The sequence below is a fragment of the Lonchura striata genome, chromosome 4 (assembly GCF_046129695.1).
Source record: "Lonchura striata isolate bLonStr1 chromosome 4, bLonStr1.mat, whole genome shotgun sequence".
NCBI classification, from domain to species: Eukaryota; Metazoa; Chordata; class Aves; order Passeriformes; family Estrildidae; genus Lonchura; species Lonchura striata.
The window spans coordinates 29,636,828-29,664,004 of NC_134606.1; the positions used below are offsets into that span (position 1 = coordinate 29,636,828).

General features: G+C 36.6%; 1 protein-coding gene across 9 annotated transcripts in view; it reads right to left on the reverse strand.

The window, feature by feature from the left end:
- MTUS1 (microtubule associated scaffold protein 1) overlaps positions 1-27,177 on the reverse strand; it is a 120,871-nt gene that overhangs the window by 58,206 nt on the left and 35,488 nt on the right. For 7 of the 9 annotated variants that reach the window (XM_021536582.3, XM_021536245.3, XM_021536329.3 and 4 more), the window contains exons 3-7: positions 25,292-25,487; positions 13,500-13,679; positions 9,641-9,772; positions 7,641-7,730; positions 6,350-6,397 (exon numbers count right to left, since the gene is read on the reverse strand). In XM_021536582.3, the coding sequence (XP_021392257.1) occupies positions 6,350-6,397; positions 7,641-7,730; positions 9,641-9,772; positions 13,500-13,679; positions 25,292-25,487 (646 nt within the window). Of the gene's footprint in view, positions 1-6,349; positions 6,398-7,640; positions 7,731-9,640; positions 9,773-11,968; positions 12,473-13,499; positions 13,680-25,291; positions 25,488-27,177 lie in introns of those variants that run through there. The other 2 variants (XM_077782851.1, XM_021536743.3) reach the window with 2 other exon arrangements.

Below are 27,177 nucleotides of genomic sequence, written 5' to 3' on the forward strand. Positions count from 1 at the left end.
TAAGACATGCTAGTGGTTTATCTGGAGAGCACAAAGCATATTTAAGATAACTCACTGTCTTTTGCCTGCGTGTATGGGCTTTGTACACTCTCCCTTATCCCAGACATGCAGAAAAAAAGGCAGATGTACAAGTTGTTTAACCATCTTTGACACAAGACCACGAGTTTCACATTTCTGTGATAGCTCCATGATTTTCCAAGTATTATGTCCACTTAAGCCCCTACCAGGGTCCAACAAACTCCAGCTCCCTACATGGGAATTTTCACTATCTATCACTTGGACTGAGTTGATGCAATCTGCAGATACCCCTTTCAGCTGCACTCTCTACTCACACAGTGGCTGGCCTATCCAATATTTAGACAAGTGTAAGAAAACCAAAGCTCTGTGTTGCTCTCCTGTGTGGCTTGTTATTGTGAAACATCAAAACAAATACCAGGGAAGAGAACCACAGACATTCCTCCCCACAACAGAATAAATACCACAGAAATAAACTACAAACATTCCTGCTGTAGAAAGCCTGCATACTTCTGCATCACCACTTGTTTGGAGTATGGATGTAGGGAGCTAGAGAGCAAGGTTCTCACAGAAGTTTGGAACTAAGTAATAACAAAGAATTCTGAAATCTCTAACCTGTAATCCAGAAAACAGGTCCTTACTTAAAAGCATTAACAGAAGAAACACACCTTGGTAGTGTGAAAACCATTTTGGTTGGGCTATAAAAGACCTTAATGAATGATTGTCTGTCAGGATAGTAAAACTGATAAAACCTCTACTAAGTCCTCATTGCTAGGATTTTAAAAATAAGCCCAACATTTTCAGTCCATCAGTCTGACAAACTGCCCCTCTAATTCAAGTGGTAGTAGAACTACTTGAACTTGAACTACCATCTAATTCAAGTGGTACTAGTAGAACTACTACCACTTGAATTAGATGGCTTATATGTTACTCCATAGCAAGCCTTGAGGTTTTGGAATTCCTTGGTTTTTTGTAAAAATATCTCTTGAAGGTACAGGGAACACTGCTGATTGTTAGCACAGAACAACAGACAACCTTCCCAAATGGTTAACTTTCAGAAGATCAAGTCTGAGAAGAACACAAGGAACATGAATGTAAATACACTGATAGAATTAGCAGAAGAGACCAAATCTAGAATACATTAAGAAAGACTGTGTTGTCATGTACCTCTGGCTTTTTTGCATCCTACTGCCTATTCTAACAAACATACTATATCAGGAAAACACCATTTATTCAAATAAAAACAATCAAACAAAAAAGCCCCACTCAAAACAGATTATTTTAGAGTTTAGAGTGTGAATATCAGCACCAGCCATTCCACTTTGAAGACTTCTGGAGCATTCTAGTTCTCACCCAAGAAATTAAATCCTTAGATCCAGTTGTTGTACTATACTTTATTTAGTAACAATGTAAAAATCTGGCCAAGAAGGCAGCAGCTTTTGTTTTTCAAGTATTATTTCAGGTTTATAGATTTTCCCTTAACTTGTCAAAATAAATATCATTATATGTCTCCAAGGAATACAATTATTAAGGAACTCCAATTCATAAATTTAGATTATATGCATTTATTTATATAGAAATGGCAAAACAAATGCCAGCTTTCATAGCTAGGTCACATGCAGTAGCTACTCTACTTAGCTTTGCTGCCTGTTTATAAGAGCATTAGCCTGAAGGTATTCTAAGGTTAGATCACGAGACAACTGAGTCATTCAGATAGTCCTCATAGTTCACATGAATAAAAAAAAAACATCTAAAAAAAAGACTATAGCCAGGTTTTTTATTGCAGCTAGAAAGGCAAAAAAATAGTCCAGCCACAGTAAAATATCTGCAAAAGAGGTTTAAGCCTGATGTCTGTTGCTTTTCAAGGGACAAAGTAAAAACATTAATTTACATTGTTCAACTCCCAGAATTTCCAGTGTGTAAAACATTAACTGCATTAAATGAATACAGAATCTAATCCTGTACTAATCTGTGTCTTAGAACATACAAAACTGCTCCAAGTTCTTCTGCAGGATTTCCTGGCTTTTCTTTTGGAGACAGGGACAGAGAGAGAAAAACTCATTAACCCAAATTATTTACAAATGCTGAAGCTCTTAATACCACAGACTGAGAATCCAGTCTATCTAATACATCTATATTGAAATTCCCAGTTAGAGCTAGTCAGGAGTCCCACTTCTGCAATGTGGAAGACCAGGATCTCTTGGCTGCCAGAGCATGTATGTTCACATACTTATCAAGGCCTTTTCAAGTCTCTAAGCAACACCACTGCCTGCAGAGTTTCTTCTACACTTGCATAAACTCTTGCAAGCAAATACACACCACTCCCCAATCAATAACAAACTCCTAAAGATCTTCTAATCAGATACAAAAGGAGAAACAGAGCCCTAATGAGTTACTTGAACAGATATCCCTCATCAGTTGAGGTAATTTGCCACACATTGCTGAATGCTACAAATAACTGAAGACCTAAGTATTTGGCACTCATAACAATGAGCATCACATCTCAGAATAGTCTTCCCAATGTGTATTTTAAAAATACACATTTCCCAAAATGTGTATTTTTTAAAAAATACACATTTTGACACAGTATAACATATAATTTTAAAACATTAAGTCTTGTTTGTTGTTGTCAAAGCACAATCAGAGCATGATAAACATTAATCCTTGTTTTTCAGATGTAGAAAGTGCAAGTATTTTGAGAGTAACCTATTCTATCAAAACATGTACAACATAAGAACTGTTTCCTCTCGAGTTTCAAAAGGGATGACTAACAGCATGAAAGAAATGGGTGTAAACTGAATCTTAAAGTATGCCTCCAACTTTTGTCTGAACCAGAGTATTTTGCTAGCAAAAACATCTTGTCCCAGTATAAGGATTGAGTGAAGAGCTAGACCCCACCTTTAACAACCTGTTCCAAGGGACAACTTCTTGGACTGTTATATTTGTACCTTTTTTTTCCATTTGAGCTTGATCAGCACTATTACTCACTTTTGCAATAAGCCCCCTGACTGAATTTCTTCCTTCTCCCAGTGTTATATTTTCTCACAAATGGCTGAACTAAAACAAACATCCTTTCTTTATAAGAATAAGAAAACAGAACACCATGATGGAGCATGTACCATTTTTTGGATAAACCTTTGGTTTTCATGGCTTCTGCAGCCTTTAGTAACCGATGCTATGCTGCATCATAGTGCTAAAAGATACAACATAAATCACACTGATCACATTTATAACACTTTGCAGGTGTATCCATCAGTTGTCTTTGCTGTTGTCCTGACAATAGTCTTATGCCGCACATATAATTGTAACTTGGTATCCATAATACATCACAGATCCCTTTCAGGGTCATGGAAAAACAGGATAAGCCAAATATTCACATGCTTTATTCCCAAAGTGATTGCTTTACTTTTGGAACTGCCAAACAGGATATGTGCTTTTGCTTGGCTTATGTAGGTTCAGAGATTACTCTGTTGTAACTTAACTTTTGGTCAGTAACAGAGACCTGAGATGTGAAAACCCACTGCATCTACACACACTGCACTGTAACATACTACAGAGGGACTAGACACAGCCCATTTTGTCTACAAGGAAGTTGAAGAAAAAAGGGAACAGCACTTTATGGATTTTTAGAGGTAGTTTTGCATATAGTTCAAAATTCCACCTTGTAAGAGGCAACACTTTTATTCATATTTACATTAAGAGATTGCAGTAAGTGCACATAAACATCCTTACTTGAAGCTAGCAAGTTAAGAAGTATAATAAAACATTCTCAAGAACTTTAAAGCCTTAGCTTTGAAGCCAGTGCTGAAGAAATATACCACAGAACTTGAAGAATTTGTTTGATGCACTGAACATCACCCATGAAAAATACAGAATTCAGAAAAAGAAGACTTGTGAATGTTTTAACATAAACAAGAAATTAACAGCTGCAAACAGGCAAGTCTGTCCAGTTTTACAGGCACACTAACAGTAAGTTGCATCTTGCTTTGTCAAGCAGATTCTGGCTGTGCATAACTGCTGTAAACGAATGGAGAATGGAGAAACAGCACCAACATTAAGGGAACAGAAGTGTATCTAGAAAGCCTGCTATTTTTTCATCCTTGAAGAAATGTGAAAGGCAGTAAGAACAACTGAGCTAGACACTTAGTTAATACCTTAATATTGTAATCAATTATCAGAGTTCTGCTGTAACAAATTAGTCCTGGGCACATGGGCAGGAAATAGAAGTGAGGTTGGAACTTCTGACTAGGCAAGGCTAAAAACTGTAGACTTAACTACGGCACTGAAATAAAAGAACAAAAGCTTTATACTAGCTGCAGTCATTAGAACAAAGCTTTACTATAATATCAAAGCCAAAAGAAAAAAAAAAAAAAAAAAGAAGATAGTGGGTCTCATTCTACATGGTACTGGCTGGCATTATTTCAGTTCATTTCAAAAAAAGATCATTTGTCTTTTTTTTTAAATGTAAGACATTGTACTGCAGAATACCCAAGCAGTCACACAGTATTTTTATTCTGTAAAAACTATCTGCAACTGTAAGGATGGAAAAAACTTCTTAACAATGCAAAATATTCCACCAGACAGCTCTGCATTCATAAATGGGAAATTACACTAATTCTCTGTACAAATTAGAAATGTCTTAAGTTGAATGTCTAACATCTCCAGTTTTGGAAGCTGACTCAGTACAGTAAGCAGAGTTCAGGTTTGTTAAAGCAAACACTGAAATACAACCATTTTATTGGTAAAAGTATGAGTAAAGAGCATTTACTAAAATACTGCTAAATATTACAGTAAATTTGGAGTTTATGGCTGTGTTTTTCAAATCCAACAATTCAAAGTTATGTAGCTACATGTTTTTTTAGGTCAGAAAAGATGAATCATAAGCAAAAGTCTACTAAACCAGTAAAAAGGGGAGAGAACACTAAGTTTTCTGAAACTTGCACACTAAATTTTCAAGGAAATAAAGTTATATTTTGAGACTACTGTAAACAAGCATAAGAGCAATTTACTTTTCTAGTTTCTAGTCCAGACATGGATTTTATTGCTTATTAGGAGTTTCCTCAATTGAGCTGATCAAGACACTACGTTGCTAGCTGAATCATCCCCTACATGATTATACAATAGACTAGGTTTGAGCTCTTGAAACTCAGCATCAGGCTTTACCCAAACTAACATAGTTCAGCTAAGTATCAATAAAAGCAAAAACAGAACAGGCACTTTGGGCAAAGTCTAACAGAAGCCCTGACTCTTAACAGAAGATATCAAAGCCACAACTAATATGTAGACATTTGACACCCAACGGAGAAAAGACAAAAGCATGAAATGCATGTTATGACTACAGGAAACGTAAAAAATACTGCCACAGTACCACAGTAACAGGTCAGAACTGATTTGCCCAGTAATTTCAGACCCAAATTTTTAACATCTGCTTGGCTACAGCAACTCTTTCAGAAAGACATCTGCTATTTACTCAGGAGACACAGGGCCTTCTGGTGATCTTCAGTATCTCTCAAAAAGGGCTTTTCAATGAGTAATTAATTACAAATAGCTTTTAATTCAACAAATACACATAGATTCTCAGGAAACTAATTTAGACTGTCAACTCTCTTGTAAAGAGCTGGAAAGTGCTGCAAGTAGAAGCATCATCTGAAGACTGTTCAGTCTCTTGGCAGATAGAAATTAGCACCAGGTGTCCTGACTGGCATAAACACCAAAAACAAACCCAATATGAAGTCCTTAAAACTCTGCCAGATTTTGAAACGCCATCTGCCACTTAATAAGCTGCGATTTCTCTCTCTGCCATATGAGCAGGCACACACATCAACATGCTCCGATAACTTCAACTTCTTACACAAACATAGTCTACAGTGATACATGCAGACAACTCACACTGCCAGGTTATTTACAAAGAACATTCCAGAAAAAGAAGGCTATGCAGGATTCTTCCATTTGTTTGGTTTTGGCTTTTTTTAATGCTGCAACACATGAGTTCATTCATTACTTACTTTGGCTAAAAAGTAAATTTCCTTTTTTCTTTTTTTTTTTTTTTTTTTTTTTTGCATACAGTTTAAATCTCCTTACGTTTCAGTGGAAACAGAACAGAACAGACTACATAGCCTAAGATGGGTAGCAAGAAGACAGGAAGTAGAGAAAACCCAGATAAATAGGTTTTTTTCCATATTCCTTGAAACTAGAGACAGTGATAGTTTGATAGTTTACAGAATTATCCACTGTGCATCTATTCTTCCCAGAAAAGAACAAACATATTAATATAACATATAAACTTAATTTGAGCTGCACAACAAAAAATATAAAATGCACTCAGAAAACTCACCAGAACCGAAACATGACAGACTTTGCTGTACATTTCTTCCAGGAGTACCTTCAGAAAGGGAAGAAACAAACAAACAAAAAAATTATACTTCAAGCCAGTAAGGAACAATAGGGTTACCTTTTGTTTAAGATCCAAGATTCTTTCTACATTAGCTCCTCAAACTTTGCAATTTCAGCTTCTTTATTCTGATGGCTGATGGCATGATCTACAGCAAGATTTAGCATTGCAAGAAACTGTTTGAAAATGCAGGAGGCATTACTATCATCCCAATTACAATTACTGTATATCGTTTAAATCAGGTAGCACTGTTTCACTTTACTCATTCAAAGAGGACCACAGAAAAACTATCATCTATACTGGCATTATAACATTTTTTTTTCTTTCTCTATGCTACAGTTATTTTATTTGTACAGAGAGCAATAAATTAACAACACTCTCAAATGTGCTAACAATCAAGTTAGCTATAAATGACAGCACTAAAAAAGTTAACCCACCCTTACGATACCCTTGTATTACTTACAAGTTATGTGAAAATAACTAAAAACTTTATTATTTTGAAGGTTATTGAACAAAACCAATATTTTGGACTGCTGGGTGTAAGTGCAAAAGTCATGTGCAGAAGTTCATAAAAGGTCTTTTGACAACACCTTTCTGCATGCTTTAGGAATAGTGTGGATCCTATGGCACAGGCTTCCTCAGGAAACAAGCTGCTTTGTAGCACCACTGGACTTGTTTCCCCCACCTCAGCCTTGCAAATAGAGCTTTGCTCTCAAAGTAAAAATTTGGTCTTACAAAGCTTCTCCAAAGTTTGCATCTGTTCTTTTGATTCACTCTGACAGAAAGGACCAATTTTAATTCAAAGTTAATGATAAAACAAACATTTGATACAGAAACATAGAGTGGAGTAAATATTCTCAACAGGCAGAGCTCATCAGCATGCTCTCACAAGAATATTGCTAAAATTAAACACAAACTTGGCAAAATCTAGTCTATACTGTGTCTTGCAAGCATACAACCTTATAAGCAAGTGACAGAACATAATTTAACAGACAGATTAATTATTCTGTATTTTTAGTCCTTATGAGATGCAAGTTTCAAGCAGACAATGGACGTCCCTAAAGCAAATAGGTAAAGAACAGAACCTTGCAGAGCCAGTGTCCAATCTGGTGAACTGCAAAGAAAATGAGTCAACTATCTCAATTATTCTGAAATCATAAAGCATAGCTGCTCCTTCTCAAGACAGAGAAATTCAAGGAAAAGTGAAAAAACTGACTACCCAACAGCTAATTACCTCTAGTCTCACTGGCTTTTCTTGCTAAGTGTAGAGGCCCAGATGATTTTGGTGTGCACTGGTTCAGTGAAGCAGACCTGGTCTTTGCTCCTAAAAGTAAAAGCTTAGATGAACTTTAAAGTACAACTATTTAAAGTTTTAAAATAATTAAAGACATATCTTACACTTTTACATTTAAGTACAAGATCCACAAATCTATTCAAACACAAAAAGAGAAACCTTCTAGAATGTTTAAGCTGTATTTAAACTTAGCTCTGCTTCTCCAGAACCCACTTTGGAAGAAATAAAAAAGATAATTTTAAAAGCCTTCTAAGCAGGAGAAAACATTAGTAAGGATTTCATTTTAGCACTAAGATCAAGTTACTTAAGTCCTAAACCAGCAGCAAATACAATGCAGATAAAGAAACACTGGGTGAACCTCCAGAGGCCAGATATCAACACTCCCATTCAGAGCAGAGTCACCATTAGGACGAGATCAGCTGACCACGCTTTTGTCTAGATGGGCCTTACAAACCTCCAGGAAGGGTGGTTCTACGGCACCACTGGGCAAGGATGCATCTCCCACTCTACAATTTGCAAGCATTTCTGATTGCTACATGATCTGGTGCTACTGAGAAGAGTTTGGCACCATGAGCTTTATAGCTGTCCTTTTTCAAGTTATTGTCTGCACCACCTCAACTCCCTGAACCTCTTCTCACTGGACAGGGACCCCAGCCATCTTCTTAAGTCTCCACTGAATCTTTCCAGTTTCAAAACAACCCTCTTGGTCTGGGAAGAACCCAAAACACAACACTATAGGCCTGGTAACACTGATCTGAAGGGGAATACCAGCTTCCTTTGGCCACACTGCTCCTCCAGGTGCTCAAGGCACACTGCCAGGTCACTGAAGACAATGAGCTATGCATAGTTGTGCTGCATGTGCTGGACCCCGACAGAAAGCATCAGCTTGTCAGAAAGCCATATGATTCGTGTTTGTTTCAAAGCGACTTGTAATTTGTGGCAAATGCTGTTTCTTTTCACTGTTTACTCTTTTAAAGCATGTCATTACAAGTGAGACATTTGGCAGGCATCTCTTATTTATTCTCCATTATGTCAGATACCAGCTTAAAATTTAAGTCTAATGCAGGAGTACAGCATTTAATTAGGTTTATCCAATTACAATAACCAGTTCACCACAAAGATGGTCAAAAGCAAGCTGATTACAGCTAGGACTTAGGAAAGAGACACAGCAAGCTTATTTATCTGCTCCCATTATGTCTTTAGTTTTGGTCAGAGAATGACTTGTCAGCTGGTGTTTGTGGCTTGAGTGGAAGACACACTGTTGGCCAAGCAAGAGTTCCTAGCTCAAACCAAAATAAGAACCTGAACAATGTTTAATACAAAGTCAGGAAGTACATTTAATGTTTCTTTCAGCACAAGATGATAAAACACAATTAATCGTCTTGTCTCCATTAAAGCTTCTAACTCATCCCAAATATAATACCAAGAAAAAGCAACATGAGAACTTAAGTTTCTGTGACTCTTCCCTTTGAAAGATGGGACAATGTCATTGTTCTACAGAAGAAGATACATTCTAACAATATCTTATTCAAAAATACATCCCCATCCTCCAAGGTCCTTTCAGTCTTGAGAAGGGTGAAGATAATACGAAGTCTGCATAAAGACAAGAACAACCATACACTCAGGATAAATTCAGGTATGTCTGTTCTGCAGATTACCAGCAGTGACAAAGCCTGTGCCCTGAATTTTCCAAAGGAAAATAACTCCTTTTAAAGCAACGCAAATCCCATGTAATGAAACCTGCTATGTAGCAAGGTGCATTTAGTCCTGTACCATGCAAACCTGAACTGTACCACAGCACAGACCTCTCCATTTCCCTGAAATACCTCCATCAATTATGGCAATACAAAGACTATTTTAGCCTTCTTATGAAATCTTACAACCCTTGAAGCACCACTGATGTGATTTTACCTCCTCTGTCTACAAGCAGACTCATATACCTTTTGGAGTTGACCTCAACGAGTGCAATCTAGGTCTTGGTAGTGCTTTCAAAGGGACAGACCCCAAAGTGCCATTCTGGCAAGCTGGTTTTGAAGGCCATTCTCCATTCCTGATGACTGTGGCACTTACAGCTGCAAAACAGAATCACAAAAGAATTTGCTCTAGGCATATATAGTTTAGAGAAAATTAAACCATAAGACAACTCAGTTTTTGCAGAAACTAAATGACCTTGAAAGAGGTTTGAATCTATGGTCACAATTGAATGGTCACAATTGAAATTTTTCCTTAAAAACAAAAACCTGAAATTTTGGGATACATTCTTTCTGTTGTCCAGAAAAACTATGAAAATATTTCTAAATTAAGTACTGATTGAGTAGACTTTTTTCTGGACACTAAAAAATTGTGTATACCAACATGTTAAAGAGTAAGAATTCACATGGCATTTACCAGAGACAAGAAAAAATTAACTCACTGTGGAATTGTTTGTCACAACACTGCTTTTCTCTCTAGTCATTGGGAAAAAAAAGGGTGGGGGAGGAGGAAATTTTTGTCATATACTACCAGGTTTGCCTCAGACTAATGTTTTAATGAAACTGCATTTTTTTAAAGGCAATGTGAACTACATGTATTGTCTAATATTGTTCATTAAGAGATTGAGCATACAGTCTTGAGATTGTCTTTAAACAGACTAGCATAAATCATGTAAGTTACCACAGAAAGAGGATTTCCCTTTAACAAACATATGCAACTGAAGCCATCATCTTTTTTTAAAAAAAGGAAGTTGGAGCCTCTCTAAATACACAAAAGCTAAATATTGGCCAAAAACTTCTGTACACAAGGAGCAATTTGCATAAGACATCAGCAACACAGTTATTCTGTGGGAATCTGACCCTGATCACATTAGAGAATTAAAAACTCTTTGTTTTAGTAAAGCACAAGGCACGAAGCAGTCCTTAACTTTTTTTTGCAAATCACTAAATTAAGGATGTTTGCTCAGAGTTCACTGCAAGGAGTTAACAATTGCTTACAAACTAGTGTGCTACTTCCTCTTCTAAATCAGCAGCACACCATGGAAGTAGTGCTTTGGGTGTGTGAGCAGCCTTCTGGTGTAGGAGTAGTTAGGGAACTGTTCTGCCCTATTAAAAATTCTGGAGTCAGCTAACTAGGCTGTGTGGAAGTATCAAAAAATACCCAAAATGACCCCACAAAAACCTCCCAGGTTTACAGTGTTTGATCACTTTTGGATTCAAATTCAGAGCAGCTACTGCAATCCTGAATAAAGACAGACAGGTATGAAATTATTTCAGCCCAGTAAAGATCTGAAAACTCAACTCATTAGAAGAATTTTAATGAAGTACTGGCTGTACAAAAATGCAGATGCAGGTCAACTGCAAGGATCAGCTTTTTAACTTTTGAAGCAGTATTTACTATATATGTAATTACTCTAATGCAATTAAAATCTGGAATATTTTTTTTTAACCTCAGAGTTAATATGTATGTTCAAAGGACAGCATTTTTAGCTCAACACTAAAACTGAGATTACTATTTTAAAAAAAAATCTGGCTTTCAAAGCTCAAACTGACTGCATACAAAATATGCTTTTAGTAACAACAGTATTTCTGACCTCATGATTTTCAAGCTTCTCAAATAAGAATTCATTTTAGAGAAAAGAATCACAACGTTCAAGAGCTCATTAGACAAAACAAACAAAAAACAACACCACACCAAGCCCTAATGCTGCCACATGGAGTTACCAATCCAAGGACGTCCCATAACAAAGGGCTGAACTGACAAAGCAGCAGAAATGCTCCCCTGTAATTTTTTTTTCTCTGCTAAAAGAAGACAAACTCCAAACAAGCCAAGTGCCTTTTTAATTTAATATTGTTGACAGGATCACAGTAGTTTGTCATACATTTCATGACACACACAACATAAGCCTCCCATTCTGAGCTTTGTGTGTCCCACCAATCTAATAAAAACACTTTAGCTTCACAATTTTTTCTGAAATTATTACATAGTAGACTAAATGCAAGAATGAAAAACAAGAACAGCACTGTACTTAGCATTAGAATACAAAGAAAATTCCTTAGTTCTTTCCAAGTTGATTCAGTCAAAAATTTCATTAACATATGAATTACACATAATCTTAGTCATTATACTCACAAATCCTTACTATTAGATATAAATAATTCTCATCAAGTGTAAAATAATCCCTAAAGAAAAATAATATCACAGAAAATCAGCAGATCAAAACATTGCATATATTTACCAACTTCCACAAAACAAAATACATGCTTTAGAATAGAAATAAAAGGAATACCACCTACTTCTCTTCCCAGTAAACGTGGCTAACAAAGGAACAATACAAAAGCTGTAGGAACCCACTAGCAGCAATGTCAGTAAGGTAATATCATAGTGGCTTCCTGAGTCAGTCGGTGGTGTTAGTGTAGAATTGAAGAAAATAACAGGAGAAAAATTAGTTTCTGTGCAACTGCGTAGTCCTCCTGGTATAGTCATTTAAAAAATATCTAAGCAAGCTTAAAGTCTACGAGACTGCAGCCATGTTCGACCTCTCATATTGCTCTTGCTTGGTCTTCGTGAATCGGAGTGGAAAAAATTGTAAGCTTGAAGGCAGTGGACAAAACAGATTACAGCAGCTAGCAAATCAGGCTAAATAAGGAGTCATCTGTTTGAATACTTAATCTGAATACACTCCTTTGTAATGAAGCAATGACCCCTTCCTTTGTTACATGAGGGAGCAAAGCAAAGAGAAGACAAAGCTGCTTAGCAACTCCAGATACAGTTCTAAACCTGAACAGCAAAAGTCAACATGGCTGTCACAGTATCAGAACCGATCTCATTACACAGCAAGATGCACATGCATATTTTATTACACATACTCTTATTCATTTGAGGACTATGTTAGCTTCTAGTTTAATGAAGGCAGTACGAGGCGGGGGGAGAAGAATATGAGGAAATGTAGTTATGTGTGTATGCATATGCGCATATATAAACCACAGACGTATGTTAAATCATAGCTCTCTTTTTCAGTCCATTGAAGACAGATTTAAGTGACATATGGCATAAATAAAAGGTCTTTGCCCAGTCTTCAAGATATAACAGGTGATAAAATAGTAGCAGAATATTTGAATGTAGTTAAAGTATGCATAGCTGGGGATACGAATATGTCTGACAGTCAGCTGTATGTTACTTGCTTTATACTTTTCCCCCTCAGAACTCCTAAGAACTGCTGTAGAACTTCAAAACAAAGTAAATCCTGGTATTATTCTCACTAACTTTAATCAAGATTGATTTGGTTAGATCATACACCAATGTTTACGGCTACCTTAGATATTACAGAAGTCTACCCATACCAAAATTTATCTTCTAAAACAAGTTTCACTTATGTGCCTGTAATTTGATCTACATATTTTGTCCTAAGACTCTGAAAGTAGATATAAACTGATTTAAAAAAAACATTTAGCATCAAAAAACCTGTAACACACTGTTCCAAATATTATGACAAGTAAACCATTCTGTCCAGACATATTACACTACATGTAAACATTAGGAAACTCTTGCTTCAAAAAGACATGCTGATTATGTAGTGTTTCAGGATAGAAGAGAAGTTGTACCAAAATCTCTACTCATCAACCCAAAATCCAAGGCTCAAAGCTCTTCCAGATAGTATGTCTCAAAAAAGTTCCAAGTAAAAGAGGCAAAAAGATTAAGACCTAGAATTAACAAGCAGTAAAATCAGAATTAACACAGGTACACCCTACCAAGAGGATTTTTACTGGCAAGCAATTGATGCTGGCTATCAAACAGTTAAAACCCATAACCCTCACATATACTTACAATTAGTGCTGAAAAGACTTTGTTCACTCTGAGCGCTGCTCACTGATGAGAGGCTAGGTGTTCTCTCAAGCACTGATCTTTTGACAGGCACTTTGGATTTGGCAAGGGATTTACCAAAGCTAGTCAAGGCTGAAGAATTTGTCACTGAGGCACGCCTCTCTCCTGGCAAAGATCCTACACCTGTCAATCAGGGGGGAAAGAGGAGGAAGAAATAAGAACAAAAGAAGTAGGAAAGAAAGTTAAATGATTGTTTCTTTTACATGTATGTCTACAAATAAAAATATTTACACAGTAAAAAGACATATAAAATGGCTTAATCTACTTACTACTGACATGGTAAAAAGTGCTGTAAATGCAGAAAAACAGTTCCAAGGACTTAAAGTCTTAGAAACAAGTCTAGAGCTCAACAGATTTGCCTTCAGTGCAGACATCTGCACATATTAAAAAAAGTCTTTATTCGCATTTTCCTACCTCACATTATGATTTGCTGTACTGGCAATCCCACAAAAATATAACCTCCATTTCAAACACAATCTAAGAAAGGATTCTTTTGCTTGAACAGATCCACAACCCCACTCCCCTCTGACAGAACACGCTAAAAGATAATATCCTTTCAAGGAATAAGACAGCATGAGAGTATCAAATTGCTTTGTACTCATATAATAAATATCCTGAAAACTGAGTAGTTCTACATAACTCGTTTAACAGCACTTCCAATACCAAGTTCTTAATGGCCATCTGGTGCAGAAACATTTTTGTATATTAAGTCCAGTTTTCATTTGAGCTTGTTGAATACAAACACCCAACAGCTAAGTTAATCAAACAGGAAAAGCACCTATACAAGAGGTAAGTGTAGGAGGAGCTCACTCTTGAACCACTAACAAAGAAAATACACTTTCCACAAGAAAATCTGAGTTTAGACAAATTAAGCTTCTAGTTAATTTCCTGAAAAGTGTGCAACCAGATTAAATTTTCAATAGCAGAGAGAAGTTATACACATACAGACTTCTCTTGCCAGCTCTGAGTTTAATCCTGCCGGCCCCAGTATCAAGATCTTAGTATCAGCTTTTTGAATATGGATAAGACATTTTCATTTTTGTACAAAAACAGAGAAGACACACATTTTTTAGAAAATATTTTGTTACTTATTATAAGAAAAACTATCTAAAATATGTTGATTTCTTATGTCACTGTCATTTTCAAGGCTGACAGTTTGTATTAAGCAACTACAGTGTCTCAGACTTGACATAGAACAATCAAATTTCTATTTAAAGGGAATACCCTTCCCTTTATTCTTGTCACTATAAACAACATTTCAACTTTGCTTAAACTAGAAAACTGCTGATATATGACAAAATTAGCTAGTAATTTCACCTTAAGCAATACTAGTTTTACTACAGGATTTCTACTCCTAAATACTAACAACCAAGAAACCAATTTGCACCAAATGCAGGAAATCATGACATTAAGGGGATTGCATTAAATTTTAGACAAGAAAAACATGCCCAATGTCTTCCTTTCAACAGTAGGTGGTGTGACAGGATTAGGCAACTTGTCTCAAAAATGTCCTATATCTAGTAGACAAAACCAGGAACAGGATTGGTAAATGAAGGCATGTCCATGCTACTTCCCTCAGTTCAGATCAATTCAGACACAAAAGAGAAGCCTCACAATATATACTGAACCTGCATTAATATATAACATACTACTGGTCACAGAATATAACACACAAGCTTCAATGAGCAATTAAGCAAGCTTTGTATCAGATGTCTCTTCACAGGTGCACTTTCACTAACTGTCATTACTATGCAGAACTCTGATTCTGTACATAGCTTTACTGTAGCCTGGTATTAAACCTCTGAGACAAAATTATCAGCCATATTTTAGAATTTTTTGAAAGTTACTGGAAGGGACAATTGAATATATGGAACATGCTAAAGAGCATAGAAGCTTTGTTGTGCTGAGAACACCGCAAACCACAAATTCACCCTTTTTAAAAACACCTCTGAAACAGCACTGCAGACAATGTAACAGAAATAAATTTATGCGTTTGACCAAAAAAAGTTTCTGTCCCATTTGCATGTCGCAGAACAAACCTGACAGCTTTATAAAACTTTCCACAATGTTTTCCGAATTTTTCATTCATGGGTCAACATACCAGGAAAATAACTAATCCAAAACAGTCAGAATTCCTTTTGTAAATAGCCTCTCAATAAAACAAGGTACAAACCCAAACAACTGCCCCCAAAAACAAACAGAAAAAAGTGTCACTGTACAAACACCGTGTGTTAAGTTTGTATGACTTAGTGAGTTAAAGTTCTACATTACTAAAGGGAGCTAGAGGAACAAATGCATTTTATCAGCTCGATTTGATTACTTAAAGGTGAAGGTAACATGTTTGATTGCTATTGTGCCGGACTCGTTCATCCAGTCCAACACATACAGGAACAAAATCCTGTTTTCTTCACAGTGATTTTCACTCAAGAGGGTCAAAGTAAGCATGTGAAAATCTCAGTCCTGTCTAATACAGCATGTTCTCTATACATGATCTGCAGCAAGCCCAACTTCTCTGCAGAGGCTGGAGTTCAGCAAGCCCAACTTCTCTGCAGAGATTTTAATTCAGTGCTCTGAATTCAAACCCATCCATTGAGCATAACAATCTCTAGGATGTCCAGTTTCAAAAGCATGTCAAATCTTTTCTAAGCAGATGACCTTTTCTCTTACTTTTTCTGCTGCTTGGTACTTTCCTATAATGCTTCTATTAAAGTAGTTACTCAAGCACTCGAATTTTTCAAAAGCCCAGCTCAAGAGAGAATTTAAGTCATGACACAAGATGATTAAGCACCTACTCTAGGTATTACTTCAACTAATGGTTTTAAAGGTTTTGTCGTAAGTACCATTCCCTAAGAATTAAATACAAAGGTTTTGAAGACAGAATCAGGAAGATATGGAATACAAACAAAATATTGGAAATAAGCATAAAAGCAGGATATTTAGTCAACCATTATTATAAACAAAACAAGCAGTAGCATCAAAGTAACTGACTTTCATCAGTTATTTAATCTAGTCACTGAAGTGGGATACCAGAAATACTACATTCCTCTACAGTGAACGAATGAGTTGGCAATTCTTTAGAAAAAAGTCTCCATGCACCAACCATGTTATTTGGACTACGTTAAAGTCTCTCTTGTATCAGAATGGAAATAATCAAAGAACAAAGCTCATTCTTCAAGAAGCTCTGAAGCCAGCTTTCATATCCTTACTCAAATAATCATCCTTTCATATCAATCCATTATAGGTGGTTATTGTCAAGAAAAAGTTAAGGCTTCCTTTAAACAGCACTGGAGCCTAAAAAACCACACACTGACAGAATGTTGACATGAGGCAGACTGTAAAGCCAAATATGTATTCACAAATTCTGAAATTTCATGTCTACCATTTCAACACATATCAACACATTTTACATGTAAGGCTGAACACTGAGCAACTGACATTCACTGAACTACATGGCACCTGGAAATGGGTGGTTGGAAGCCTTTTCCAAACACAAATTTGGGGCACACTAAGTGCAAAAGGAGTTTTTTGAAGGATACTGTTTCTTGTTACTACTTTTGCTTAAACCTAAAGCTAACACTAATAATTGCTTTGGCCCTTCAAGGCCTAATCTCTTGAAAATGTTGGATTTGGGATTTTTGCTTAATGCATTTCTGTTTTTCCCTGTGAGTTTAAAAATCCGAAGGGTTCTGTTTTAAAAATGTTAAACTTCTTAGCTAGTGAAAAAGCCCTGTCTAAGCCTACAGTACAAGGTCTTGATAAAGCACAGGGAGTAAACCTCCAAGAAAACATGCTATTTTTTGGCATCTATTGAAAAGTGCAAGTAAATAATGGAAAAACAAACTGGACTTTGGTATTGTTTCCAGAAGACTGATCTTGACATAAATGTAAAAGTGCTTATGGTTGCCATTTTAAACAGTGCAAAGCAGTAGCCATACTAACAGTTTTCTGATGGCTGCAAGCTCCCCAGTTTGCCTGATTAGCCACTCAGCATTATTAACTATACCATCTATTATGCTATACATGTATCAGTGTTCCTTCAAGGAAGGAAGACTGGTTACAGTATGTTTAGTAATTCTAAGATAATGTTTTTCTAATTATATCTCTCTTTTCAAGTCTCAAATTACTACCAAAATTACCAAAAAGGCAGGACACAGTTACATTATGTTGTTATGAATGCTCAAATGTTCAACATAAACATGGACGAAAACAGGGAATTTCAAGTTATTTCTGAGTCTTGAAATATTTATAAGAGAGAAATTGTTTAGCAGGTAACAACTGGTCAGAGAACAGTTTATATACTAAGTCAAGATTCAATTCCCATTGACAAAGACTTTTACATGAAGCTTCCCATTCCCCTACAATCATCAGACAGGTAGCAAGGAACCAGCAGAAAGCTAGTGTCAAAAATCTAACTAGGATAGCCATCCAGGTAGTGTTCACATGTTATTCCTGCCTCAGCTAAACATTCTTGGACTAAAACCAGAGAATGGATCATCACTGCTACAGAGCATTTCATAATCAGTTACCAACAACCAAAACAACTATTTTTCTTCCTTCAAATGATCCTGCCATCAGAAGAGTGATTGGGGTGTTTTCAGTTAGAGGAAGAGAGAGGAAAAGTAGTGTCTCATGTATGCCTACTGTTCAATTTCACTTTGGGTCCTCCCTGGGGTCCAGTTTTGAAATGTGGCAGATTTTCTCCCAGTTAAACCCTTCCACCATCAGAGACTTCTCCCTTCCTCATCTTCCTTTCAACCCCTTGCATTATGACCTCTCCAGCACCTAGAAACAGCCCTTCTCTACCCTGGCCTCAAGTTTGAGCTCACACCTGCTCCCTCACCTCATCTTTTCCCATAATGATGTCTGCTGGATTTAGTCCATTTTTGGTTTCCTTTTGAAGACTGAACTAGAGCAGCCCGATGAGAGACCATGTCTGCACAGTCAAGCTGCCAACCTCCTATGAGCCCAAGCAAAGCCTGTCTCTGGATAGCAGATAGTTTTACACCAGCTTCCCAGGCACAGTAGTGGCAAAGCTTGGCCACTCTGGTTTTGCAAGGAGACTCTCATAGGCTGCATGCTGACTTAAACAATCCAATCCCAACCCCTAGCTTTAACACAGGTATGGTAAAGCTCAGTCTGTTTAAGAGTACTGGGCACAAGAATCAAATCAATGTACTGCAAAGTAAGCTAAGGCAAAAGAAAACCACCAACCCCATCCAATCATGCTTTTCATTATTGTCCAGCTCTCCATATCACACATCCTTCACTGAATTTTGTTTGACTTAGACTGCAGCTTTAAAACTCACGTTATCTACAAATCTTTCAAGTTTTCTGTTGCAGGACTTAATGTGTTCCTTGAATGAAAGAGGAAGCTTGCTGCAGGAAAACAAACACACATTTCTTCTGGAAGACAATTATGCGTACTTCCCTCCTCCTTTACACCTACCCTGAGAGAATTCAGAACTAAGCAGTACAGGTAAAGAACTACTTGAAGACACACCAGCATGTCCTTGCAAGTAAATGACTAGGCACCAAGAAATTCCCCTGCAGGGAAGTAGCGCACACCTCTCTCCTAAAGGAGAATATTCTTATAGACACATCCACATTTCTGACAGCACCAATATGCTGACTGTTAGAATCAGTCTCTGCAAGTACAATCATGCTTCTTGGTACAGGTACAACATACTAAAACTTCAATGGGGCTAGTCACAAAATTGCCTGTAAAAAAGTCTGGGAACATATGTAAAAAATTTATTTCCCTAACTATGCTCACTTGATGGCACCTTAAGCAAAGCTGACAGGATGAAATTACCTCTTTTGAAAGCCATATTATCTGAATTACCCATAAACTCAAAAATATTTCCAACTCCCTCTGCCTCTTTTCCCCATCCCCTCAAAACTCAGAGAATCACATCCAAATTATACAGAGATAAATAAACAGCTTGCCTTGAAATAATTCACAGCAACAGATCCCATATTACCCCTTTCACTTTTACTTGTTTCTCATGGTCAACTTGACTTTCAAAGCTAAATAGGAAGCATATTATTCCAAAATACATTTTTATGATGACCCCTATGAAAGGCTTGCAAAAACACAAGCTGAACCTATCCCACAGGAAGAGTTCCTTGTTAATGAAAAATAGCACAAGAAAATAGGTATCAAATAACAGTAAGCTTTTCTGATAGTATGTAGTCATGGCTAAAAGCAAATTGACAAAGCTACATTCAGATTACATCACTTCATGGCTCCTTTCTGGCTTCAAATTGTGAACTGACCATTTTGTAGCTGAATGATCAACACATGGGGCAGGAATTTAATGGTCAGTACTCAGCACAAGTAAATATATTGCTCCAGGCAGCTTCCAGCAAACCATTCCTGTTGAGGATGTCCCAGAAGTAAGGGCGAAGTAGGCTGGAAACATTACCAGGCAAGTCCAACTCACGTGACTGGAGAAACAGTAAACAGCAAGGCTCTCACGCCTTCACAATTAACACTGTTTTCTGTACTCTCACAAACTCATCAACTGTACAAAAGTCCTTTTGGATACACTGAATAAGTTCTCCCCAAATTTAGGGAACTGGTCACGAGATACAGAATCACTATGCTGAAGAGATGTCTGGATTAGGATGGCCAAAGAAGGAGTATGACACAAGCTTTGTGTCATACTATGGACAAAAATGATCTTATGTTCTGCAGAGACCCATGTATTAGTTTCCTCCTTCCTATACCTCTGAAGGGAAACATGGAATTTTTAAGTTCACTTTAAACACAGACTTTAATTAATACAGATGTATTAAAGAAAATGAGACTGAAACCCACCAATTTGGACTAAGAAGGACAAATAATCAGCTTAAATCACAGATAAACTAGTGTACAAAGAACCCGCTTTTACGATCCATAAAAGAAGCTGGCTGCTCTGTAAAAGAAAAGTGTAAAAACACAGACTGAAACTAAATTTTAAGCCTTATTTGCAGACCCTGGTGCATTCCAGACTTGTTTATGAGAAAATATATTAACTTTACAAGTGACTGTCTATTCTAGGATTTCAAGTAAAGTCCCAACTGTTTCAATGCAGAGAACCTGGGAGATATGTTTGTCTTTTTAAACATTTTGTTTCCTCTTGGCAGTATGTCAATCCAGCTTTAAAGAGTCACATGGTAGATAACAGGAATGATACAAGCTGAAAAATTATTTTCAGTAACTATATTTGGGTTACCTAGTTCAGTGTCAGAACAAAGACTTAAGGACTGTGGGAATGCTTAGTGGAACTAATTTGTTTTGCTCCTGCTTCACTAGTATTGTGAAAGGCTGTACCACAAGTCCTGAATTACCAAGTTTATATCTGTCTCCAGCTATATGAGAACTGACTGAAATAATTTTCCACCTGAGAAGTCCTTGTTTGTGCAAAAAACAGCAATAACACTCAATAACAAACTGAGTCTTAATCTGTCACTGTTCTGTTTAACTATGGAAGCTTCTCTCAATCACTCATTTAACGTATGATCAAGCCAAAATTCAGCTGCAGGTATTTTTATGAACTAAAAAGAAAATCAGTATTTCAAAGTATCACTAAACCTGCACACACATATTTTCTGTACCATCTGGGGTATTAATTTTTCTATGTTTCTGGTAGTTGCAGAACACAGGAAAACTCCTGCAGTATGATCAACTTGTCATAAGTGAAAGGTCTCATTTGTTCAAAAATATCTTTAAGGAAACACAGAATTTATATTTTAAAGCTTCTCTGTATCCAAGCTTTCATTGGTCTTGTTAAAATGATGAAAATACCCCCAAGAGAAAAAGGAAGTAACCACTGGATTAGATTCATGGAAATCAGAAGTAAAGCACAGGGTCACTATACTGCTGAAGGAATACCAGTGACTTAAATCAGAGACAAAAGGGTACGTGAAATGTCAAAAAATACTCCAGCAGATAGCAAGAGACATTTTTGTTACACATATGATTTACATGGTTTCCATTTATTTCTGCAAATCTTTTAACAGTAAGCAGAGGAATAGTATTGCTGATACTTTCAGATTGCCAAAGAGTTTCAATTACATAGAAAGCTTGATAGGGCTCTCATCTTGACAGAGCTAAGACATCAACAAGAATGTAAAGTTTCTTACAATGAGAAATAATTTAAAGTAATGGTGTAATTTTAAGGCAGAAGTGGAGATGAAGTTATAGTGTATGAGAAGTCTTACTTGCAGGTAAAACTCCTCTCCTTTACATAGTTTCAGGTAGGTTGTGGTCAGAAAAAGAAGGTAAAAAAGGCATTGGTGGGCATATACATTTTTAGATTTTCTGTAAATAATTTAGCTTCCTATTTGATACTGTTAAAATAATTTCCTGTGGCTCAAACTGTCATAGTGCTTTTGTTCAACTGCACAGGTGATAATATACAATTGCTGGGGCAGGCATGATAGTAGAAAATCTTGGAGTAATGCTCAATGCAATCCCCTTCAACTCCTCCCTTCGAGCAAGGAAAAGACATGACTCTTCACAAACCATAACACCTCAACTGTTATCAGGCTATTACTCCTCCACACTGGCTATGATACATCTAGAGCAGAAGGCTCTGTGTGTTTCATGGGAACAGAAACAACAGATGCTTCGAATTTGAAACTAATTCAAAGTTCTCTACCAGGGCTCTGAAATTACATATCCCTTCCAGTAAAAACAGGTAAATCAAACATGTTATTCTGCGTCTTGAATTCTAATAAAAGTTGCCATTGACAGAAAACAAACATAGCAAAAGACACAGCCTGCCATCCAGTACTATAGAAACCTACACACACCACCATGGAATAGTTACCTGTGGAGAATTAAGATTTTTGTCTTAGAGTGCGTGTGTCATCCCCTCTTATGAAGAAAGAGATAAATAATTACAGAAATCATTTTGAGGCATTTAACTTGAAGCAAATCTGGAAATCTGGTCACAGTTGCAGAAATGGGGCTTCATCATTTCCCAAATCACTTTGGTACACTGGATCAAGGTGGGCGTGTCTCTTAGTGAACCTATTTCAGCAAAAACTTCAAGTTCCAGCTAAGATACACCAATATGGGTGAATAATGCTCAGCAACCATTTTGAAATAAACAAACCTAGTTATTTTTAGCCTAATATGCTCTGCAAATAACCTCACAAAAATACAGTGTTTGGGATATGAGTTCTGCTCTCCTTCTGTTGTCTGTTCAGGTGAAAATCAGGAAATTTCCTGAGAAGAAATGCTTTCAACTGGCTTAGTATGTTACCACTGAGTATTTAAGTTTTACAAGTGGAAAAAAAAAATCAAAACCTCAACTTCTAACAAGTTCCAAGGATCTTTTAACTGGTGTTTCACACATGGCATTTTTTTCTTTCATTTCTCGAATAGCCACTGTATGAACACAACCGTCACAAGCCCTTGATTATTCTAGGAATAATACACACACTAGTACATTTTGGACTGATGCACCACTTCTGTCCCTCTCCATATACATGTGAGAGTTGACATAGAGTTATACTATTATTTGTCTTGTTCACAATATTTAATGCATTCAACTACACAAACTTCTCTTGTTGCCCAATGATCCAAATACTATCAGTAACTGGGTAAGAAATAGCTGCACATATGTTAGTACTTCAGGAAGAAACAAGTTCATTAGGATTCAGACATTTTTAAAATTCAACTTGACAAACGACTGAACAAGCTAGTCCAAATTCAGTAATGACCCAGTTACAGGCAGCAGGGGCTGGACTAGGCAACCTTCAGAAGTCCTTTCCTTTCTGGATTTAGCTAGGCTGTCTGTCGTCTAACAAAAACCTGACAGCAAACAACTGTACAGCTACTGAGTGATTTATCTGGGGGCTGAAGTTTAATACCAAAACGTTTAAATGACGCCACTGTAAAAAACTATTATTCCTTTCAGGAATGCTTTAGCCTAAAGAGGTAACTGGGTTTAGTTTACAAACTGCCACTTCATCACAAAAAGGTTATGTTAAAAATGTTAAAAACAGAAGGGGTAAGCAGCAGTAGATATGGTTTTACTTGAAAGGTGTGGTCACATAATACTGTGGGGGTTTAGCAGCAATTCCAAATAATTCCTCCTTTGCCCCATATCCCACCCCATAATCCTATCCTCTGATTTGCATCAGTACAAGGACACACGTTTAAAAACTCCCTTTGTAAGGGATGGGGAAGTTAACCTGATACAGTTGAAACCCTACTTTGTAGCACTAAAACATTGCATAAGCAAGCTGAAGGGTAATATGTGCTAGAAACAGTGAACTAAGAACAGAGGACTGGGGAAAAGGCAAAGGAGGAGTTAATAAATTTCTTCTATAATAAAGCTGGAGAAAATAAATTTCTTCTCATGTACAGCATTAAAGTTCCAGTCTTACCAGATCACATCATAAGTTTGAAATGTTAAAGTGCTGCTTTGTGCTTTTAGCTTAAGCAGCCTTTTTCCAGTACCAAAAATTTGGAAAATATTCTACTGACTACTGTCATTTCAACATACATCAATTGGCTAAGGAGTGACAGGTTTATTAAAAAAATAAAAATCTGAGGAGTAAATGTTTTTATTTTCAACAGCAAATGACTTCTGTTTCTTCTGAAAGTAAATCTAATTTTTTTTTCCTGATGGAAAGAAGTTAGTTCTATAACTCACCTATGTTTACATTTATTTCTAGTGACAGTATCATAAATCTTATCTGGATTAATAACCTAAAGGAAAACTCTGTATCTATATCCATCTCTCTTCTTCTAAGGCCATAATTACAGAGAGGACAGGAAAGCTCTGGGTTGGTATTAAGAGGGGTGATGAGTTCTCCAAGAAACTGGCAGCCTACAGGTTGGTACCTGGTTCACTCAGCAAGTGCCTCACAAGAGCAAGCCTCAAATGGGAGAATAGCCTATATCCACTTTCTTTGAGAGACTCATTCCATAAAGGAATACATATACAGATTTTATCACACTTTACCACCTGTATATAATTAAGGGGACTTTTTTTTTACTGTTTTATAATCTTAGATTGAGTGGGTTAAAAAAGAAAAAAAAAAAGAACAGGTTTTACTGGGTATAGCAGGGTGTGTACTTTCCTAATTACAGTGCACTGTAGTATAGTCATTCATAGACAAGCTACCTTTGCAAGGAGTTAGATTGCCACACTTGGTTAAAAAAACCCAGCACATAACCTACCAGAGAATCTCTATAATACAGTTACAGAATCTAGTTTCTAGTCATGAGATTTGAGCAGCAGCCTACAGACTAGATGAGAGATTCATCCCTGCCCTTGCTATTAATCAGTCTGAGTTTAATTAGCAGCTCAAGCAGTAGTCTTACCTTCAATTATGTTCTCCCCTTTCTAGAAACTACAGAGCTGTACTAAAATTAGGTTGAACAAAATATGTTATGTCCTGAAATAAGGACTCATGCTATTCCCATTGGGATAGCTTGCTTATCCAAAGAACACTGTACCTGAGCACTCTATTTTTTTTCCCTCTTTCAAGTAATTTTAGTTTTAATTTCACAAAATAATATAACATAGCCAAATATAAATAATATTTAATATTGATTTTTCTAATAGCACTACACTCTGTATTAGCAATTTACAATTTAGACAGTATTGTATTTAACACAGACATATAGCTCTGTACCACCCTAGAATTTGTGTCAGAAAGTAAATTAAGTATGATAAGAAAACTTCAAGAAACTGGTTAAGTGGTAATATTCCAGTGAAAAATTCTCTTACCAGAGCTTGATGACATAAGAGCTTCTTTGTGAGAAGGTGTTTTAATAGTGCTGATAGTTTTATTTTCACATCCTCTTTTCAAGGTTGACACAGATGGCACCATTTTAACCTTGGGAGTTAATACACTTCGTGGTGTAATTTGGTCTTTCTTTGGTATGTTTTTCCCTTGTGTTGTCCCATCTTTCACAGAAGGCATCTGTTTTAAGAAAAAAACAGAAACCAAAAAGCCACACACCACCACTGTGAGAAACTAAAGATCTCCCTCTGCAGCATCTGTAATGAAATACTGACCACCCAAGTAGGAAACATGCTTAGTCTTTATCCCATTGTCCACATCTGCAGTTCAGAATCTCAAGAACAATCTCTTGAATCTTCAGCAATGCAAACCTATTAGTTTGAAGCTAATCACTAGTAATGATCAACACACTGAAAAGAGGTTACAGAGGTCATTTAACATCACAATTTCTTCCTCTCCAAACTCAAATTGAAACACTCAATTACATGACTACACTTACTCTCAAGATCTTAACCAACAAACTACACATGTTAAGACCCTGAAAAGTTAAGTTGTCCTATACTACCTGAAATGTCACAGTCCTTATAATTAATTTCCTGGTCTAGGTCTTATGTCACAACAGCTTAAAATCCTTTACATTGAGGTGCCATAGATAAAACATAAACACAGGAGTAGATTTAGGACAGGTATAAAATAACTGGTTTATATGTGTGAAACATCTATGTTTCACACAGAATTCTTACTCCAGTTTATACAGGCTTTAGTTCACGGCCACCCCTGTCAAGCCTATAAAGAGACACTTCACAGTTCAGCTCTTCACATGCTTTTCTGTGACTCAAGCTGACTTCAGCAGTTTGGTCAGAGTACCAAACTTTCAATTTTTGAATACAATCCTCATCTTCACTTTTAGATGTTAATTTGCACTTTTCCACTTAAGAAGACCACTGATTTTTCTACTGTGCATTTTAGAGAAATTTCTCTATTGCTTCTCCAGGTACAAGCAGAACAATTAAAATCACAAAGTTTTCCTTTTTGGTAATGGAATGAATTAAAAACATTCTCTCTAATACCATAAAATACCAAAAGCAAGGACCAATAAAGAATGCAAACTCTTAAAGACTGTAGAATTAAAAAAGACCATTCTTGCTTTCATGCTTAGGTTTTCCAGTTAAATTATTAATCAAATAATAGTACTTATTATTTGCTCGTGCAATATTTCAAAAAAGTAGCTTCCCCCATATACTGAGCTTCGCTGGAGATTTTCTGGCAAATTAGTAAGGTCAAAAATTCAGATGAAAGTTTAATTAGCAGTAGTAAACAGCTGCTGCCTCCATTTCACCAATTTAATGTAAGATATTGAACCCACAAGCTGGCAACAGGAGAGATTCCAAAAAACACCAAGACTCCAACTGTGTCCCTACCACAGCTCCTGAAATCCTTGTCAACCCAACCCAAACACTCTTCCCTTCTTTCCCCTCCTCCTTTTCTTTTAACCTTCTTTCAGTGTATTTGAAAGCAGCACATTTCTCCTGACAGGCAGCTGACTCATCCCAAAATATTTCCCAACCAACCAGTGCATGCATACCTCCTGGCCAGGAAGTTTGCACCTTCCAGCTGGCTGACTGCCTAAAACCAGGTATATGCCCTCTGCATGGAAATATTTCCTGACTATTCCCAACTATTCTAATGAGTCCCAGCTCTACTTCAAACAAATAAACTCCCAAATTATACAAAGAAGACAGTGAAATTAAGGTGTTAAAAACAAAATGTTTCACCAACTTACTGGTCTCTGGGTTGTGTGACTTAATGTTACTGATAATATATGCACAACATTTACACAACTGATTTTAAAAAGTCTACTTTAGTTGTA